At 36.2% G+C, this 21,799-nt stretch overlaps 1 protein-coding gene and 1 pseudogene across 1 annotated transcript; both read right to left on the reverse strand.

Annotated features, from left to right (window-relative positions):
* Positions 1 to 6,228: 6,228 nt before the first annotated feature.
* Positions 6,229 to 13,059, reverse strand: LOC116024358 (annotated as a pseudogene).
* A 520-nt stretch (positions 13,060 to 13,579) lies between these two features.
* On the reverse strand, positions 13,580 to 14,788 carry LOC116026321. Its single transcript, XM_031267803.1, has one exon. It carries the CDS (start codon positions 14,577 to 14,579, stop codon positions 13,722 to 13,724), a length of 858 nt encoding a protein of 285 aa, XP_031123663.1. The 5' UTR covers positions 14,580 to 14,788; the 3' UTR covers positions 13,580 to 13,721.
* Positions 14,789 to 21,799: the final 7,011 nt, after the last annotated feature.

A 21,799-nucleotide genomic window follows, 5' to 3' on the forward strand; every position in this document is an offset into this window, starting at 1 on the left:
TAGTGAGGTTGGCGGGGGACTTGAGGGATCTACTCACCAACAACCGCCACGGCCTCGGGCTTCTAAGAAGGTGTACATGTAGCCGCGATCCAACAAGTCACCGCCTTGTTGACTCGTCTCGTGGAAGGGCTCCAAAGAGGTATCCAAGCCCCCAACTTAGCCCCAAGGCCTCTCGAAGAACGCCGACCCCACACTGACCCCCCAAGGGAGTGTGGTGAGCCAAGTACTAGACATACCCGAGCCCTAAGGACCCTAGCCGAGGGGGAGGTCAACTCACCCCCGACTGTCCAGTAGACGGGGAGGAAGTGATGTCAATCAAGACAAGCAAGGACATCAATGAACGAGTAAGGGGCTACCGACCCGATCCAAGTCCGCCTTGGCACAATTGGGCACTCGTACACTGGCCCAGGACAGGTTAGAGCTGAGGCCGACCGCGAACGACCCCTCGGTCAAGGAATCATTCTCACGAAGGTCACCGAGCCGTGGGCTCTAAGCCCTGTCGAACATGGGCACAACTCACAAGCCTCCTGGGTGGAGCGGTTGGGAAAAACTAGTGACCCAACCCAAGCTCTCACCGTGATGAGGTCAAACAGCTCCAGAAGCGAATAGAGGAGCTCTAGGAGGGGGTTGTCGCGCTCCAACAAGCCGCAACCTTGCCAAAACGCCTCATTGAGGGGCTCCAAAGAGTAGTGCAGCCCTCTCAACTTGGCATCGGGGCGCCACATGGGGTTTTGCAAGGGTGGTCGATAGTCTACCCTCACCTCAAGCTCGGTCACCACGGGCGTAAAGAACCCGAGCTCAACTACTATGAGCACGAGGAGCTCGACCTCGAGCACCAGGAAGATGAGGAGCCCAAGCTCGGCCACCATGGACGACGTGGATGATCTGAGTAGACTAAGGGGTCCCGAAGACCCAAGAAATAGGTTTTGACCCCCCTCCCCCCCCCTTTATGGAGCTTAGGCCACAACTAGCAAATTATTCCTCTAAATGCGTGAGAACCCAAGCCCCATCATGAGGCCTGAGACCCTTTAACAAATCATTAAAAAGAGTATGACAGATTTGGAGAACCAAAGAGCAGGTTGGACCCCAGGGAATCTGGAGCTGATATCGTTGTTCCAGAAAAGGTGCACCTAGTGACCCCTCCTCGGAAGCCCGAAGCTATTTTATTTTTCAAAGGTAAATGAGGGGCTTGACCCCAAACATCGACATATGTTCTTCGTAATAAGATTTGCAAAGTCCAACTTCGCTTGGCACAAGGCAAAGTAATCAACCCTATGGTCGCGGTCGTACGCACCAACCTCAACCTTGGCATTCCCTAACGGTAGTACATGGGGATGCACCCACTCACTACCTAACAGAAGAACCTATTATGGGCAGCTTGCCCCTTGAGGGGCTCAACTGAGGTGGGGCTCGGCTGGAGGTGGGGCTCAGCCAGGGTGGGGGGGCTCAGCCGATGTGGTGCTCGGGTGGGCGCCGTCCAAGTTTGCTATAACCACCTCCTTTCTCACGGGGGCGGTTATGAGGCTAGCAAGTATAAAGGTCTAGTCTATTGTCTTGTTGAGACATCATGAAACATTGTAATAGCAGGGCACACTTCTTGTAATCATCTTACACAATTTATGAATACAATTTGTCCCTGTGATTTATCGCATTATCATTTTGTTATTACATTGCTTGTTTCAAATCCATTTATCCTTGTTATTAATTATCGTGTTTATTAATTCGAACCCCCGAGTTAATTAAATCTATAAGATTGATTAGTCATGTTTTATTTTGTTTGATTAATTTTAATTGTTTAACCAAGTTAATATCATAAAATGGTTTTTGGTTAAACAAATTTTTTTCCTTCAATTGGCCATGAGCTAGCTAGTCTTATTATATTTTACTTGTAAATGTCTAATTTACTCTTAATTGAATTTTATAAACTTGTTGCCCACTTTTCTCCACGGATTAACATAATTCCTCCAATCTTCGGCAATAAACACTTAGATAGTGATGAATGAATACTAATAGTGATGAGATACTCTGACTTAGCTTTAAGTTTTGTCATTAATGACTTGAAACACATCCTTTGGTTTTCCTTTTTTTTTTTTAATAAGGGAACAATCGATCTATTACTTCCATCATTGTATTTGATCTCCAATCACACCATCAAAATACTACTTATTATCTATGCAGTTGTCTTGCCATCCAACGATAGCCACCGCCATAATTGATTTTTGCTTTAAGCTACAACAAAGGAGAAATGGATTTTCTATGATGTGGAGGACAAGAAGAAATTTGTTTTCTATGAAGAGGAGGGGAAGTGTGTTTTCTCTATTGTAACACCCCCAATTCTAATACATGAAATAATTAAGTAAAAAGGGCAATTTTATAAAGTTCAAAGCGGAAGCTGAAAGACAAAAGAACTTAATTGGGGTGTAACCGCCACATTTGACTATTTGAGTCAACACGAGCCCAAATGCTGAGGATAAACTAAACATTCAAGATCATAGATCATCACATACAATCTAAAAACATAAGTCCACCAACATCCAAGAGTCTACTAATAAGTACTCAACCAAGCAGACAAGCAAACTACTCTAGACCTGAAAACATTACTAAAAGTAAGTACATTTATAATTTTCCAAAATAGATATACTTGATAATAGGTTTTGGTACCCTAAGTACCACTCACACTACTTATCAAACTCTACAACTTAAAGTCCAATAAGCTTGACTCAATTCGAGGATGGCAGTTTAGTAAAAGAGATTTAGGGTGAGTTTGGAAACCTAGAAAATGATTTCCGGAAATCATTTTTCGGGATTTCAGTGTGTGTTTGGCAAGGCTTGGGAAAAATCACCTTCATTTGGCGGATCATTTGGGCCCGTGTTAGCCATTTGACAAATGGTTACGAGAATTTGGATGGCCAAGCTATTCTCGTAAATCACGAGAGTTGGGTCGAGTAAGCTACTCTCGCAGGTCTCGCCCTTGGGAAATCGTCTGATTCTGCCCAGTGGTTACGTTAACTTGCACCTGTGGCTGCGTTCTTCGACTCCTCGTCGTCACTATTGTTGCTTCTTTTTTCTTATTTCAACTGCTTAGAACAACACATCTTTTAGTATCTTTCCCCACAGGCAGCAATGTTGGTTTTATAAACCACGAGATGGTCGAACGACGTGTCAACACTACCGAAAAATAATTAAATCTCAAGAATTATGAAAGCAGCATTTACTCTCTAATTTTATTTCGAATTGCTTAACCTTTTTCAAGGTTGAATGCCCTTATTTATACAAGAAGAAGGGGTATCTCCTCATATGACAACCTAAACTACCATAAATATACATGATTCCTTGTCTTATTACACTTGATTCAACTTCCTAATGCATTCTGATCTACTTTCCTTATGCATGTCTGCGAAATATATTCCTTATCCTCTCTAAGGAAGCTTCCAAATTCGCCTCGCCCAAGCTTTTTTATGCGCTGAATATCTGGCCTACTCGGCCTTTCCACTCGTCTTGCTGGGGACGGGCTTCTTACTTTCTCCCTTTTTTGCTTACCCGGGCTCGTCTTTCCTACTCTCGTGGTCCATCTCCCCATATCTCTGTCCACCGCGGCTCTTGCTCAATAGTCGACAAGTCTAACTTCTCTTGACCGACTTCCTTGTCCTTGCATTCTTCTCCTTTATCACTCGCGCCTTCCCCTTGGAGTCTTCGCTCTCTAGTTTCTCCCTTCATGTAATCTCTTCCACTCATTCACCCATGAGTGCCAACCGACCTCCGATCGGTCGACCCGCTCCACATCCAGACTGATTCCTTCTTCCTTCTCCCATTTCTCCTCTTCATGTAATCTCTTCCACTCATTCACCCATGAGTGCCGACCAACCTCCGATCGGTCGACCCGCTCCACATCCAGATCGACGCCTACTTACATTCGGTCTTCATTAGGTCTGATCTGACCGTCTTAGGTCATTCCAGGTCAGTCGTCCTCTTCTTCCGAGTGTTTAACTTCTCCTTACCCATCAATGGCATTGGGATTATTTTTTTCAAGAAAAATAACGATTCTAGATATCTTTGGTAAGGTGAAAAGGAAATAAACCAATTTTTAAATGAATTAATATTCTTTGATTAAATATGTTAAGTTAATTTGATGAAGTATAATTTGAATCTTTCATTCAATTTCAATAAGTTTTGTATCTCATATCTAGGTATCAAATGAGCACCCACATAATGCATGAAGTTGGTGTACTCTAATGGCAAAAGTGCAAGAACCTACAAGGTATTAAAACTTATTCGAAAACATGATTTGATAGTTTTAGGAAATTTGAAGATGAAAAATCGTCATATTTTATAAACTTAGATTACCACTAAAATTTAAATTTTAAAACTGAAATATGGATCACTTATTAAGTTGCTATAAAGAAGAATAAACATCCACAAGCTCCCGTTAGACCATATATTTTAAGGTTAGTTTATTATTATTTTTTTTATCTAAACGAGAGAACCTTCGGCCTCTCGGTTCCTTGAATAATTTATTTTCTTAACATTCATGTTATCTATATTTAACTATTCAGTTGTTTAAACTTTTTTATTTTATATTACTCTACCTTCTCTTTTTAAAATTTTTATTCCTAATGTAATCTACATAATCGTCACTTGTATATATGTTCTTCCAAGCGATGCCATATTTACAATCAAGTATTTATACTTATGGAACTTAAAATATATAAATATTTTAATTCTAACCATTAGATTTAAAAATGACCAAAACTGCTCCGTCCTTCAATTTTTAAATATAATTTTTATAGTACATATGTTCTTAAATGTTTGCTAATGGTAAGTTAACACATGACTTTATTTATGTTTGGATACAAGATGTGATGGCTCACATATTATTGGATTTCCCTACGACAATATATATGAATTTACAAGGGATCTAACTTGAAGAAAAAGGCATTTAAATAAATTTTATTCATTTACAATTGCCTTTACATCAATGTGCTTTCTTCATAGAATACATCATTTTACATGTAACAAAAATGATATTCTCAAACAAAACAACTACTATTACTTATTTTTGGATGTTCAGCAAACAACAAAATCGAAAAATTACACTCTCTAATAGTTACAACATTTGCCAATTTCATTTTGAAAACATATAAGACCAGAAGCAGCATACTTTTATGTGAGATTGAAAACAATGGAAAATACATGTTAACTAAATAACGCAAGGAGAAAATAGTTGTAAAATAGTGTTCAATACTGTTACTTAAAATTACATATGTATATATTCATCATAATGGATTTGTATTTCTTGTGAAAAAATTCAAATACATCAACAAAATAAACTTTACGTGAATATTTATGAAACTTCGTCAAATAAAAAAAAAAACCTTCACAAATGCAATTTATCTATTTTAAAATGATTTACTAATCAAGTTAAAACATTGGGCACAAGTTTTCGCTCAAAGCGCGTAAAAGAAACTAGTATGTGTGTTTGTGTGTTTGTCAAACCCTAAAACTTAAATCTCTAATTTTTAATTTTCACACTTTCTCGTCTCTCCTTGTTTCCCTCCCAGCGTTATTGTGGTTGACCCATCCTTACATATTGCATAGTAGTAGCAGTGGAGGCGATAAAGTGAAACACTTTGATCAACAGTTGATATTGAGTTCTTATATTATTTTTATATTCTATTGAGGTTGAGTATGCTTATTGATGTCGTTACCTACATGCTTAGCTTATTGTGGCTTACGACTATAATTTTTCATCTATTATTGTTATATTAGGTTTAATTTTTTTTACAAATATGTAATCTTTATAAAATGTATAACGTGTAGGTAGATCTTAAATAAACTCAAAACCTATTTAAAGCCTACAATAGAGTATCTTTAATGACCTACCTATTAAATAAGCTTTTAAAAAAATTTTAATTTAAGCCGGCAAGGCCTAAAAAAGTTGATATACAAGCCCAAGCCTAAGTTTAGTTCTCAAATTCTCATAACAAACTTAGGCCTAATTTTTTAAAACTCAGACCAGCTAGCCTATTTCAATCCTCCCTATATGTGATACAAATATGGATGGGAAGAAAGAGGTAGTAGGAATATAATGTGAATAAATATAAGTAGAGGAGTATTTGAAATGTTTATTAGATGGATATATGAGATAGATGATGTTGGTTATTACAAGCTAAGATAGATGATGTTTAAGTATATATTAGTGAAGTGAAGCTAATAATAATATTACATTAATTAATTGTAGTTGCATTCTGGAGGAAGGGTAGGAAACCTAGGCACATCGGCACAGTAATCGTAGTGCATGAAGCTTCTCTTCACTTTCTGGTACACCATTTGCTCTCTACGATTCAATGACCAGAACTTGGGTTGGTTCCACCAGTAGGCACGCGAATAGCAGTCATGAAGATTATTGGAGTTTGGATTGACGGTGCAGCCATCGACGTTGAATCCTTGGAACTCAGCTTTGAATGGCGCTTGTGACCAGTTGATCTTGGCTTTGCCCCCATCGGTTGCCCAGCTTTCCGCGTTCCATAAGCTGCCCTTAATCTGCAGTGCGTGAAATAATGGGTACCCAACTCCAATCTTCTTATTGTTCTTGAACACTCTGATTGGGATGTTGTCCACGTAAAATCTGCATATATTTGTGTATGAGTTCTTATGTTCAGATCAGATTTAATACAGTCTTAATGGAGATGATATTGACTCTTTGTATTTCAGTAAGTTGAGAAAGTAGTTATGAACCGATACTGCATTATAACAGAGTCAGTAGTACTATATATAGCTTGCTTAGCTTACACAATTTGGTGGTGGTTCCAGAGGATTTTGTAGGAATGAAAATCGGCGGCGGGATCAAACCAGAGATGAATCCTTTGCTCTCTATTCCCCACACCCTCAGCGAACACGTTAGTCTGCAACGTAATTGGTTTCCTCTCTCGGTTCCCTAAGAACTCGAAATCCAGTTCGTCGTGCCTATATTTCGTATTTGAAGTTAGCTGCATGCATGCATGCGCCAACCATAATGCATCAATATAATATATATGCCGCATTTAACATCTAGTCATAATCAGTGTGGACGCGTCTTAACGTGTGGTTATTATGGTCACCACTCAATGTTAGAGTGCACAACACAAATATGCACCATTAGGTACGTATCATCAAAAAACACACCACTAAGCATGCAAATATACACCACACAGTGTTAGGAAATGCACCACTAAGGGCATGGGAGTTATAGTACAATATACACCACACAGTGTTAGGAAATGCACCACTAAGGGCATGGGAGTTATAGTACATTATTTTGGGTGTGTGGTGTGTTTTTTTTGTGGTGCATTTTCTAACATTTAGTGGTGTATATTTGTATACATAGTGGTGTATTCCGCACCGGCCGCACAGGAAGGCGCGACCACATTTGAATAAAAATATATATATATAGGGAGAGGGAGAGAGAGAGGGGGGCAGAATCAATGAGAACCATATATATTTTTCATGTGAATCTACAAACTATCTGCATCTATAATGTCTAATAATTGTGCATTCCCGGATAAATAATTGTGCATCCGGAAATTTGTAATTCTGTAATTACTTTTGTATTTTGAATTGTGCAACTTGTTATGTCTAGTTGTGCATCTTACAATTTTACAATTAGAGCATTTTGTAATGCCTGATTGTGCAGTTAACAAGTTTGCACAACAGTAGTTGTCATTTGATGTATTAAATTTGAGTTAGCTAGCTTACGTACATAAAAAGAAGTAACCACTCCAGCAGAGTCATGGCCTGGTATCTTCATCCTTATTTCGAAACTCCCTGATCCATAACTGGACTTTGATGCAAAGCCAGACCCTATGTATGCATGCAATCAACAAATTAAATTAATTACTCAATATAAATGCATTATAAGCTCTTACGTACGTACATATACACTGAAAACTTATATGATTCTTAAATTTAAGATTAAATTACAAAAGATATAAGTATGCATGTAATATTGATGTAAATTACTAAAAAATGAATTAGCTAAAATGATTAAGTATGTGCATGACTTAGTATATGTTAAGAAAATTTCTGACCCTGAAAGCATCTATATATAGACCCTGTTTGGTAAATGGTTGTTAGCTGATTGAGTTAGAAGATATGACTAGTTGATAACATTAGCTGATTGTAGAAAGTTTGTTTGGTAAATGGCTGTTAGCTGATTGGGTTAGAAGGTATGATTAGTTGATAACATTAGCTGATTGTAGAAAGTTTGTTTGGTAAATGGCTGTTAGCTGATTGGGTTAGAAGGTATGATTAGTTGATAACATTAGCTAATTGTAGAAAGTTGTTTGATAGATTAGCTGTTAACTGTTTGGTATAATTTCTTTTCTCAAAAAGCTAATTGAAAAGGCTGTTTTCAGTAGCCTTTTGAATTTTATTATTTTGGAGTTACAAAAAACTTATTAACCAAACAACTAATAGTGGTCAAATAAGCCAAAATTGGCCGATAGCTCATTATTTACCAAACAGTGTCATAATATTGTTTAATAAACTTTCATTTCATGCATATATACTATTAAATAGTGAAGAAAGAGTGTATATTCATTCATTGATCACAGGAAAATACAAGATAAAAGTCAGCAACAGTTTTGATTAATTCTAGGAGAGAAAATATAACTGTCTAGATTAAATCAATATAATAAAGCATACAAATATTATTCCTTAGGCTTAGCTAAAAGAGAGAAGAAAGGGAATTAACTGACCAGAAGATTTATCCATTGAAAGCTGAACTTCTCTTCCTTGGTTAGAGGATATGACATGATAGTTCCCCCACTCAACAAAGTAGTTGGCATCGAACGAGACGTCGGCGGCAGCGGCGGCGCTAATAGCCACCGCCACCGCCACCGCCACGCTTAGCACCACCGTGACCGCACCCAACAACCTCATTATGTATATATCTTCGATCCCAATTGATGATTCTCTCTTAGCTTGTAATATAATAGTAATACACACAGAGCTAGCTAATTTATACACGTACGATATGATGAATCTCAAATGGTTTGTGTGTAACTTAATTAGCGCCGTCGTATATGCACGATGTTGAGTATATATACAACTTTGGACTCCTATCCATAATTCGTGCATGCCATAAAGCCATTGTGCATAACTGCTCTGAACCAAAATTTCGTGCTACGTAATACCTTCAACAGAAAAATATAATCAAATCACACCAAATGGCGAGAGTCACACTTGCATGAGACCGTCTTATAGATATTAATCTATGAAATGTGTCGAATCTGGGATAGTTGCTTTTTACTTATGATAGAAATCATAATACTTATAATAGCAAATTTGATACCAATTTGAAATAAATAAACTATTGTTACTTACAATAGATATTGTAATATTAATATAGGATCGAAATTGTGATACTACTTAAGGTAAATAATTGTTACTAATAATATATATTATTGTAATACTTGTAACTGGAATGGTGATGCTTACAAAGTGTAATTCTAATATAAATATTGTAATACTTATATATGAAATGATATTTATTAAAGAAATTGTAATACTTATTGTAGAACATTTAATACCAAATAGAATTAAAAATGCATCGTTACTTAGCTTATTATAGATATTGTAATACATATATGTGAATACTTATTGTAGACAATTTACAAGAAAAAAAATAATAACATAACATAGTTGCAAATATAATAAATACTTTAAGCCTTATATAAAATATACTTTATAGCATAAATATAGTGTGTTTTATAGCAAAACTGTAATAGATAGTTTGTTGGAAGAAAGTATGGAGTAATAACATAACATAATTGCATATATAATCAATACTTTAAGACTTATATATATACTCTATAATACTTTATAGTATAAATGTAATACACATTTTGCCATGAATAAAGTATTAATATAACAATATTGGAGATATATATAAACAATACTTTAACCCTTATATATAATACTTTATAACATAAAGTAGTACTTTACAGGAAAACTATATATAATACATAACATAATTTGCAGGAAATAAAATGTAACTACATAGTAAAATTGCGATATAATCAATATTTTATAGCAAAACTATATAATACATAAGAATGTTTTGGCTCATACTCTTGCTTCTGCAGCCGGTTCTCAGGCTAGCATTCTGTTTTGGGACACTGTCCCTCCCGATTCTATTGTTTCGCTCTTTTAATAATATTTCGGGATTTTTGCCTTCAAAAAATATAAGAATTTGCCATGCCGAAATACATAGTAATCATTTTCTTTTTAAATTTCTGTGGCTTATATATACAATTATACACTATCTCCATTTATTTTGTTATATATACTATTTATTGGCAATGTTGCAAAAATCGCGCCTAGGCGCTAGGCGGCGCCCGGCCTCGTCGAGGAAGGCCGAAATCGGCCTCCTCCGCGGCCGGCCGACTAGGCGGCGCCTAGGCCGCCAGCCGGCTGATTTTTTTTTTAATTAAAAAAATTATAAATATGAAACATTTAAACTATTAATGTTATAATGTATTAACTAATACTCTAATAGTCTAATAATAAGTAATAACTTAATAAAATAATAAGTAATGAACTAATAATTAATAAATAATAACTAATAAGAAATAACTTAATAAGTATTAAATATTTAACTATTAAAGTGTAAAGGCTTACAATGTTAAACACTTTACAATTATTAACTCTTAAAATATTTTTTTAATTTTTTTTTAAAATTAAAAAAAAAAAAAAAAAAACCTAGGCGGCCTAGGCGCTAGGCGCCTAGCGATTTTTGCAACCTTGTTTATTGGTCCAACCAATTTTTTCATTAACAGTCTTTTATAATTTATAATTTTTTTGTATTGAATAGAGTTTTTAAATATATAAATTTTATTCACTAAAACTAAATTAAATATTACACAAATTAAATTATAAATAACTTAGTCAAACTGTATTATTCATATCATACAACCGTTTTACAGTGGAGGGAGTATTATACATTTATACTAGCTACAAGCTACTAACGGCAGACATCATATCCTTCTTAGTTCTTACTACATATTAAATAGAAAAAAAAAAAAAACCAAATAAGCCTCCTAAGTCAATTAAATAGTGCAATTAAGTCAATTAATTAAAAAAATCTATCAAGAATCCATAAAAAAAAAATACAATTAAACTCGATCTATTATTACCTATTCAACATGTTACTGTTAGTTTGACAATGACTAGGTGACAAGTGAAAAACCTACATTAGCATTGGTGAGCAATGAAACACCATCAACATCAAGATACAATCAAGACCATCAAGTTCTAGGAACTTTGAATTTGAAGAGATGTCGCTTTGCTCATGGAGACAGGTAAGATGGGGTTTTTTTTTTTTGGCAATATCTGTTCATAGGCTCGAATCCATAACCTCCCATATAAGAGAGCAACTTGAGACTACTGGACTGCAAGGTCCTTCGCACCAGACGTGAACAAGGCATTACATATACGCAATGTTGCAATCAACGCGTAGCATGTTTGTTACAGTTTCATTAGGTCACGTCCATTCCATGATTCATATATAAAATGATAAATGCGCATGCAATATTGCAACGTAACTCCCCTTTCAATTATAAAAGAAAATAAATAATGTAACATACTAACATAATCGATGACAAATTAAAAATTTCCAAGTAATGTTCTAATAAAATTCCTTATAACTAGCAAAATTAACTAGGTGTGTTATAAGTGTCGATAACCACAAACGGTGCGTTACTTTTGGTGCCGCATTGATAACCAAAGAGGATGTCGCATCATATGTTTGGGTGTTGGACAATTCCAAGGAGGCAATGGGTACTACTCCATCATGTTTTGTAACTGACCAAGACCCGGCTATGAAGATTGCGCTCGAACACGTTTACCCACGTAGTCGACACCGATTTTGCATGTGGTATATTATGATGAAGGTTGGTGAGAAGGTTAGCCCTGTGTTGTCTAATGACGAGGTCTTTCGATGCAAGCTTTGTAATCTTGACCGTGCAAAATCAAACAAATAATGGTGTAGATTTAATCACACGTTCTCACCTAACACTTTGTTCTCACCAGATGGGAGCTATATATATATATATATATATATATATATATATATATATATATATATACACTCATTCCGTTCCATTTTATGTATCTGGTTCGGTTAACGAGGTTTGACTGAAATTATTTTTAAATACAATTTTTCATAATATTAAGTTTAATATTAATATACAAAATTTATATATTTAGAAACTACACTAAAAGTACTATTAAACACAAAAAAATCAAATTTAAAAATAAGTAAAAAAAATACTAAAGAAAATAAACAAAGAAGAACGAGTTGGTTTGACCAATGAATAGTAAATATGACAAATAAAATGGGATAGATGGAGTATATTACAAGCATTAAGTAATACAATTTATTGTAACTTTATATAAATATTAGTATAAAATTTATTTATTACATAAACTATATATATATAAATCTATAAACTATATATTTTATAAACTTTATAAATTAATAATATTATAATATAATTGTAAAATAAAAATATTATAAATAAATTATATTAGTGGTAAATATAAATTAAATAAATTATAATTATATGTTAAAAATTACAAATTAAAATATAAATATCTAAACATACATTTTATATGATCAAAGCGTAATACGTTTGATTAGAAATAGTAAAAATTGTTAATTTAGACATTAGAGGTTTGCTATACAAAAACTTTGAAATTCATTAAACAATTAATAATAAGTAGACTAGTGGGTTGACTCGTTTAGCACGCCAACCCACCATTTGACGGGTTAGGTTACAAAAAGCATAGTTCAACCTAGCCCGTTTTCGACTTAGCTCGTAATGAATCATTATATATGTGTTAAACTGGTTCATTTTAGCACCTCTAACTTTAGTGACTAATTTGACCATTTCTTTCCCTAAATAAAAAAATGATGGAATAGGTAGTAAATAAGTTAACGGGTGAAATCCCTTCATATTTTACACGCAAACTATCCGAACGCAAGCAATTAAGTATCCAATGATCCATATATATACCCTGCATGCCTGCACAAATTATTTCATAACAAAAACAAAAGTGATAGATCCATTATACGACATTAAAATGGAATAATTAAATAAAACACAAAAGAAATCTAAAGTAAAACCGTTAGTTGTTAATGAAAATGAAAATAGAAGTGAATTGCACTTGAAGGGTTTTGGGTGATATGATGATAAATTGGAAGGTTTTTGACTGAAATGTGTTAAAGAAGAGACAAAAATATGACACTTTCAAAAGTTGTACAAAATAAAGAAAAAATTATTTGAGACTTGAGTTCACTAGAATACGACAAAACGCATGTCCATCTTGTATAAACTAATGGACATGCCTTTCTCGTATAATATGAGAAACCCCATGCACATGCGTTTTTCATTACTACTACAGCAATAACATACGTCTCACATATAATGTCAATTTATCGAAAAATCAAAATAAAAATATATTTTAAAAATTATAATATTTTTTAAAAAATCTTTTAACTTCGATTATTTGTTGTATTTTAAGAAAAAAAATTCATTTTAAATTTTCAAGAAACTCATTTGCTACTTTATTTTTGACAAAAAACTCAAGTCACAAGTGAATTTTTTCTTATTTTGTATAACTTATTCTTGTCTCTCCTTATTAAGATGACACATTTCAGTCATTTTTCCTAAATTGGATTCCGGTCAGAAAATGTCGAGAATTTCGAGGATGAAATTGTTGCAGAGTGGGCAATTGCCCTTCTCAGCCCAGAGCTCCCTTGAGCAGAGCCTGCAAAATGTGTGTCCGCATGGCACGAACGCCTCTCCCTTGTGTCTAACCATACAAACGCAGCAGTTATGGAATTCTCCACCGTAATCTTCGCAACCGCCTTCCTCCTCCTCTTCCTCATCCATCATTAATCCCCCTTCCGATTCCTCCAACAACGCCATCAACGACATTCTCATCCCCGATTGATCTCCTTCTCCTTCCCCATCTTCTCCGCCTCTTTCGCTCTCCTCTTCCCCTTCCGTCCCCGATCTCCTGATCGACGCCGAGCTCTGCAACCTCAAGCTCCGGCTTTGATTCCTCGATAACGACATTCGATTCGACGGAGTCGGCCGGAGCTCTCTCCTCGACGCCGATTGTGCTAGCTCCGGCTTATATTCGTCCGCCGGATATTCTCCCGAAGGAAATCGATTGGAAACCCTACGGCTCATCGTCCGGCTGCTCATCGGGTGGATCGGCACGTCCGAGGCGGGGATCGGCGCGGTGGAAGTCCAGGCGGCGCCTTTTAGCCCTAGTTTCTCCTTGAAATGTTTCCATGTCTTCTTGTTTTCCTTGGCGCTATTCGGATCGTCTTTTAGGGCGTCCAGGAGAGTCGGCCTGCTCTGATGATGATGATGAGCCGTCTGAGGAGGAGGAGGAGGAGGCGACACCTCATCTCCGCCGCTCAACACCGCGAAGAGAGTTAGACCGGCTAGATTGTCGCGACGGCCGTGAGGATCGGCGGGTTTTTCATCTGTTATCGCCGGCTTTTTCTTTCCTCCGCCTCCGTGTTTCATTCACACTAGCTAGTATTAATTAGTGCAATTTTTTTCTCTGCGTTTTCTTTCCTTGAATTGTTTTTGGCTGTCTGTTTTGTTTGGTTGGTAATTTGTTAGAGATGGAGGAGAAGAAGAAGGCAAGCGTGGGACGAGGGATCGAGATTTGCTGTGCTACAATGGAGCGAGTCACACGGATCGGAAGTTTTCAATTGCTCACCGTCTGTATAACTGTAACATATATAGCATTACGATGAATATTTTTTTTTTCTTTAACGACCATCAAACTATAGATAAATCATAACAAAATACTAGTTACCAAGCACATTGCGCAAATATTCTAATACCCTATACGTATTTTTAAATTAGTATTTCAAAATTTATAAATATCATTCGGTATCATGCAAGATTATTAAATTTTTCATAAAACTAAATATTTCAAAAATGTATAACTATGCAGACATGTTGGATTAATTAGTACAATAACAGTTTTAGAGGCAAGCACCCTCACTGGATAATAATTTTAGAGGGAAACAATTTATTTCAACAAATAATTACACTAATATTTTTTAATTTCTGTTATAGACGGATAGACCTAACTTTATTGACTCTTCTTATTAGGTTTGTAGATGTAAATATATTATCGAAAATCAATTAAGAATAAAAATAGCAAGACCTACTCTTTTTTATAATTTGCTTTCTGAAAAATATTGCTGGTTCTAAATATTTATTAATCTAAAAACATTTTTTTAATATTGGCATAATGCCAATATTTTGTTATCAGACTATATATTAAAATGATTGTAATAGATGTAATTTATTTAGTAATATGTTTTTATTACTTTTTATTACACTTTACACATTTAATATTAGTGTATTGACTTTATTTTAATCTAAAAATTAAATTGAATTTGGAAAATAAAATTGAAATTTTGGATAAAAAGAAATTTAGAAAAATAGAGAATGAAAATTAGAAAATTGAAGAAATGAGAATCGAAAAATAAAAACTAGATAAATGAACTAAACAACCTGTCAAAGGTTGTGTGGTCGAGTGGTATTATATATAGTTGTGACTTTTCAAGTGAGAAGTCTGAGGTTTGAACCCTAATATAGCAACCCTTGCTAATAAGTGAATATATCATACTACCTCCTTCCTATTTTATGTGTCTAGTTCGATTAACGAGGCTTAATTAAACTTGTTTGTAATTAAATGTTTCATAACATTAAGTTTAGTATTAGTGTACAAAATTTATATATTTAGAAACTACACTAAAAGTAATATTAAACACAAAAAATCAAATTTAAAAATGAGTAAAAAATACTAAAGAAAATAAACGAACAAAGAAAAACATAGTTGGTTTGACCAATGAATAGTAAGTAGGACAAATAAAATGGGATGGGGAGTATATTTTATTTTTAATGAATAAAATTGCCTTTACTGCATTTTTATTGAATGAAACCATCCTCACACTGTTATAGCGTAACTTATAAGTTATAACTCTATTCCTATTTAGGCTTTGATATGTTTGGTGGACCTAGTTGAAAAGCTACTTTGAAAGATGAAAAACTAGTAGTTAATAAGCTAATTAAAGTGTTTGGTAAAATTAGTTCTTGAATAAGATGATAACTGTAAAAAGACATAAAATGATAAGTTGAGATATTAGGACTTTGATTAATGAAATATAAATGGTGTCATTGTTGTAAATTAATAAGAATAAAAAAGAAAAAAAAAGTTAAAGTCAATAGTTTATTTTGAAATGCTATTTGCAGTATTGTTTGAGAAAATGGTTAAATAGACGTTTGACTTTATTCAAAAGTGCAATCAGACCCTTAAACTTTAAAAAAGTGCAATTAAACATTCAAACTTATCAAAATGAGTCAAATAAGTTCGAATTACCGATAATATTATCGACGTCGACTGCAACTAACCACCATTAAAAACATAACAAGCAACTTTCGGTGACCTTTTCCACCGGAGAAGACGACCGGCAGTCGTCTTCTCCACTAGAGAAGGTGACCAGTCCGGTCGCCTTCTCCACCGGAGAAGACAATTGGCCACCTGATTTTTTTTTTATTATTGTTGCCATAATTTTTTTCACCAGAATTATTACTTGAAATGTCGTCGGAATCTTAATGACCGGTTATTAAGTTTAGATGCACCAAAATAACAAGTTCGAGTACTTAATTGCACTTTTGCCTAAAGTTCAAGGGTCTATTTGACCTTTTTCCCAGTATTATTTAAAAAAAAAAGTTATTATTTTAAATTCTCATATTGTACCAAACAGAACTATAAGTTATTTGTAACTTAAAATAAAGAGAAAATTGTCATTTTGGTCCAATGACTATTGTAGTAGTGCTAATTGCTATCCGTGACTTTCAAAAATGTTAATTGCGTACCTTGACTATGCAGTTTTTATCAATTTTGGTCCACCCAGCCAAATTATCGGCCAAAAGTGGCCGGTAAATTTTAAAGGAGAAAATATTAAGGGCAATTTAGTCATTTTACTTTTACTTCTTTCTTCTCCGACTTGAAGCTACAGCGTCGTGGGCCGCAATTGCTTGGTTGTCCAATTTAATCTCCGGAGAATTCTCATCGTGTCCATTGATCGCCGGCGCTATAGTTTATTTTAGGCATCAGAATTGCGGCATCGAGAGCTTTGTACGAGATAACAGCAGTAGGGTACAGTGGTTCCAGAACTCGAAAATAGTTGGGTGAGATAGGGTGCATTCCGTCACTGGTGGCGATGCTGGAAGCCAATGCCACGGCGGAGAAGGCGCCGCCGCGAGAGCGCTCTCTAGTTTGCTGATTTGCGCCGGAAATCGCCAGATTTTCAAGAATGAAGAGAAGTGGATAGTGAGTGTGGTCCAGCTTCTGGGTAGTTTAGTAGGCCATAAAAAAAATTCTCATTTGGGTCATCTTCTCAGCTTACACCAAAACAAATCTTATAATTGAATTGCAAGGAACAGTAGCCTAGCATTGCTGCAACAATGGTAAAAGAGACGGAGGAAGTAGGAGGGTGCAGAGACGTGGTCGGAGAAGAAACAAGAAAAAGTAAAATGACTAAATTGCCTTTAATATTTCCTCCTTTAAAATATTCCGCCCACTTTTGGCCGACAATTTGGTCAGCATGACCAAAATTGATAAAAAAAAATGCATAATCGAGGTGCGCAATTAACATTTTTTAAAGTTGCGAATAGCAATTAACAGTATTACAATAGTCATTGGACCAAAATGGCAATTTTCTCTAAAATAAACTATATAAGTTCTGTTATAAACCATATTTAATATGGACATTATTCCTATTTATTATGTAACGGTCAGGGAATTAATTGCTACATTATTGTATCTGTTATATTTGTATATTATATATATGTTGTACCCTTTTTGTATTGATGTGGCTGATGGAATAAAAATACTCCCTGCTCTTTGTTGTCTCTCACTCTCTCTATTTCTTTTCTATTTACGTGCAATGTTCATCGGTTAGAGCTAATGGCCAACGTGCACAGTGAACAAATTCTAACATGTTATCTGCACGCTCAGTACACCGTGGTGAACGGTAATTTTATAAGTTTTTTTAATACCTAAATTGCATATGTATGCCTGTGAGTTTTGATAATATGCTAGTATGCATTCTGGTATTTATATTCTGGTAGTATACATATATGAACCAATTGCATATATTTTTTTGTGTATGTTGTTTATCTACATGAATTAAATGTATATGAATATATTTTTCCAGTATGCTAGAAATAGAGATGTTAATATTCTAGCAAAAGTGTTGAGAAGAAGGGTTTTACCATTTCTTTTAGATCAAACTGGAAAGATCACCAAAAGTTAGTTAGTTGGTTTTTGTGTTGCTACAGAGAAGAAATCTTTAGTAGCAGTAGTTCATAACCAAACAAACCTCATTCTCGGTACCCAGAATTTATGCATGTATTTCCATAATTCCTCATTCCTTGTCTATCTCTATGTATCCATTTCTAAAAAAAAAAAAAAAAGTAAATTGAAATGGCTGTTGAAAATGAGAGGATCATTGCGAAACAGAGAGGGCTGCGGGCTGCGATAACGAACGGCGGAGCTGTCGTGACTGGAGTAGGAGGCTGAGGCATGCTTAAGCCTGTAAAGGAGTAGTATATAACAGATTCTTGTCATGCTTAGTTTAGTGGTTAGACTTTGTCTGCTTCTGTTAGAATTAGTCTGCGTGTAATTAGTGTAGGAGTTAGGTTTGCAGGGCTATTTAAACCATCCTGGTGCTTCATAATAAATCATCATTCCTCCCATCTCTATATGGTATCAAAGCCTTTACTCTAACGAGCATAATTTTTTTTCCTTCCCTGCCAATGGCCCTCCCTACAGAGAAACAAATCATTCAGCTTAATGCTCCAACAAATTTTCCCATTAAATTAACATCTTCAAACTTTCAAGTTTGGAGAAAACAGATTCAAGCCTCCCTCATTGGCCTAGACTTGCTTGGATATATTGATGGTACATCGCCAGCCCTTGCGCAATTTTCTGATGTAGCCCAAAAGGAACTTAATCCTGCATATCTCCCATGGTTTAGACAAGATCAAACCATTCTCAATGCCATTTTAGGGAGCTGTTCTGACACTATCCAACCCCTGATCTCCTCAGCAGCATCATCTGCTGTAGCATGGAACCGATTAACTACCAACTTCGCAAGCTCCTCACCATCCCGCATTGTGTCACTCAAAACCAAGCTCGCATCGAATCCCCAAAATAGTCGTCCTATAGAAGAGTATATTGATGAGATGTTCCACATTGCAGAGGCTCTCGCACTTGCTCAAAATCCGATTAGTGAGCAAGACTTGGTGATTCATATTCTCACACAACTCAATGAGGATTATGATCATATCGTTCCCGCGCTACGTATACGCCCGGTTCCGATTACTTTTTCGGAACTGAAGGATGTTTTGACAGAGTTTGAAAGACAACAGAAGAAGAAAGATGCTGCCAGGCAAGCTCTCCTCGCTACTGTTAATGTGACACAACGACAATCCGGTTTTTCGCAAACTAGTCGAAACAATTATAAACCCAACTGGACTAATAACGGACAACAATATCAACAGAACCAGCGCTCTCACAACTCTACTCAACGCCGCAGGAATGTGGTCTGTAAGTTTTGTAATCTTAATGGCCATGAGGCGCGTGAATGTCGCAAACTACAACGGTTTTTACGGGACAATAATGTCTCTACAGATGATAGGCTCGGGAAAAATCCTATGGTGAACACTACTACCGTGAATTCTCCTCAACACCAAACACCATGGTTGTTTGATTCCGGTGCGTCACATCATGCTACCTCGGACCCGTCTATATTGCAGTCTTTTTCTGACTACGGTGGACCAGACGAGATCCACTTGGGTGATGGTAATACTCTGTCTATATCTCATACTGGTAACACACTCCTCCCTGCTAAAACTCGTAATCTCACTCTGTCTAACGTCTTATGCGCCCCACAACTACAACGGAACTTAGTTTCTATTTCGAAACTTTGCAAAACAAATAATGTATCTGTTGAGTTTTTTGACACTCATTTTGTTGTGAAGGATCGGTTCACGGGGGCGCCACTCTTGCACGGGAGGAACGACCATGATGTGTATTGCATTCCACGTTTTCCTGTTCCACAAATAAATACCACTGTTGCGTCTAGTCTTGCAAATTGGCATCATACCCTTGGTCATCCATCTAGTAAGACACTGGCTCACATGCTACAGGCTACTAATGTTTCCATTCGGTCTGTTTTTAATTTTCGTTATAAGTCTTGTTTAAGTAATAAAAGCCATAAATTACCTTTTCATGCGAACTCAATGGCAAGTTCAAGACCCCTAGAATTGTTATACTCTGATGTTTGGAGTTCGACTCAGCAATCTGTGGATGGGTACCGGTATTATGTGATCTTTATGGATCACTTTACCAAGTATACATGGTTGTACCCTTTGGTTAGGAAATCAGAGGTTTATGATGTGTTCTCGCAATTCAAAAGACTAGTTGAGAACAAATTCAATTACAAAATACACACCTTATTTTCTGATAATGGTGGTGAGTTTATAAAATTAAAGCCACTGTTAAGCTCATGTGGCATATCCCACTTCACTAGCCCCCCGCACACACCTGAGCATAATGGAGTGTCTGAACGTCGACATAGACATATTGTTGATACTGGGTTGTCATTGCTACATCATGCGTCTATGCCCTTAACCTATTGGTCGTATGCGTTTCAGACAGCGGTCTATCTAATCAATCGAATGCCAACACGTATTCTTCAAAATAAATCACCCTTCTATGCATTATTTGGTACAACACCGAAATATTCCAAATTAAAACCGTTTGGCTGCCTGTGTTTTCCTTGGTTGCGACCATACACTAACTCAAAGATTCAACCTCGGTCTAAGCCCTATATATTTTTAGGCTACTCTACCTCTCAGTCTGCGTACAAGTGTCTTGATCACACTACGGGTCGTGTCTATTAATCTCGTCATGTTCGTTTTGTTCCTTTTGACTATCCTTTTCAGGCATTAACACATTCACGGAGTTCCCCGGCAGATGTGGAAGGCTCAAAAGGTACGGGACTAATTCCTCATCTTGTTTTCTCTACTCCTCCAATCTTACCCATACACACACCTCAATCCACTGATGCTATAATATCCCATGGTAGTCCACCTTGTGCAGTGTCCCAACCTCAAAACCCACCGCCTCTATCCCCCATAAATTACCAAACGCACCAGTCGCAGGCATCCTCCACTAATCACTCAAACTCGTTGCCTTCCCCACGTCGTCAACAACAATCTGACCCAAGCCTCACTCAAACTCGTAGCCTACCCTCACTACCAGGTGATCCTAATCCACCACCATCCGATGCTCACAGTGAGCTAAGTGGTTCGGCAGCCACACTGGGTTCTGTGCTCCAGCAACACACTGAGCTTTGTACCGGAGTCACTCAAACCCAAACCCAACCTTCTGCACGACCAGTCCGAAATCGGCGCCCAAATCCGAAATATTACAATCCTCATTTTATCAACATAACAACTACCCACAGCTTAGCACCAATGCTGGAGCCTACCTCTGTTAGTCAAGCTCGTAAATCCCCACATTGGTCCCATGCGATGGATGAGGAATATCAAGCGCTGCTCCGGAATGACACGTGGGAGTTAGTGCCACCGACAACCCAGACTCCGATCGGGTGTAAATGGATTTTTCGCATAAAGCGTAAACCGGATGG

This window comes from Ipomoea triloba, chromosome 7 (genome assembly GCF_003576645.1).
Source record: "Ipomoea triloba cultivar NCNSP0323 chromosome 7, ASM357664v1".
Lineage (NCBI taxonomy): Eukaryota > Viridiplantae > Streptophyta > Magnoliopsida > Solanales > Convolvulaceae > Ipomoea > Ipomoea triloba.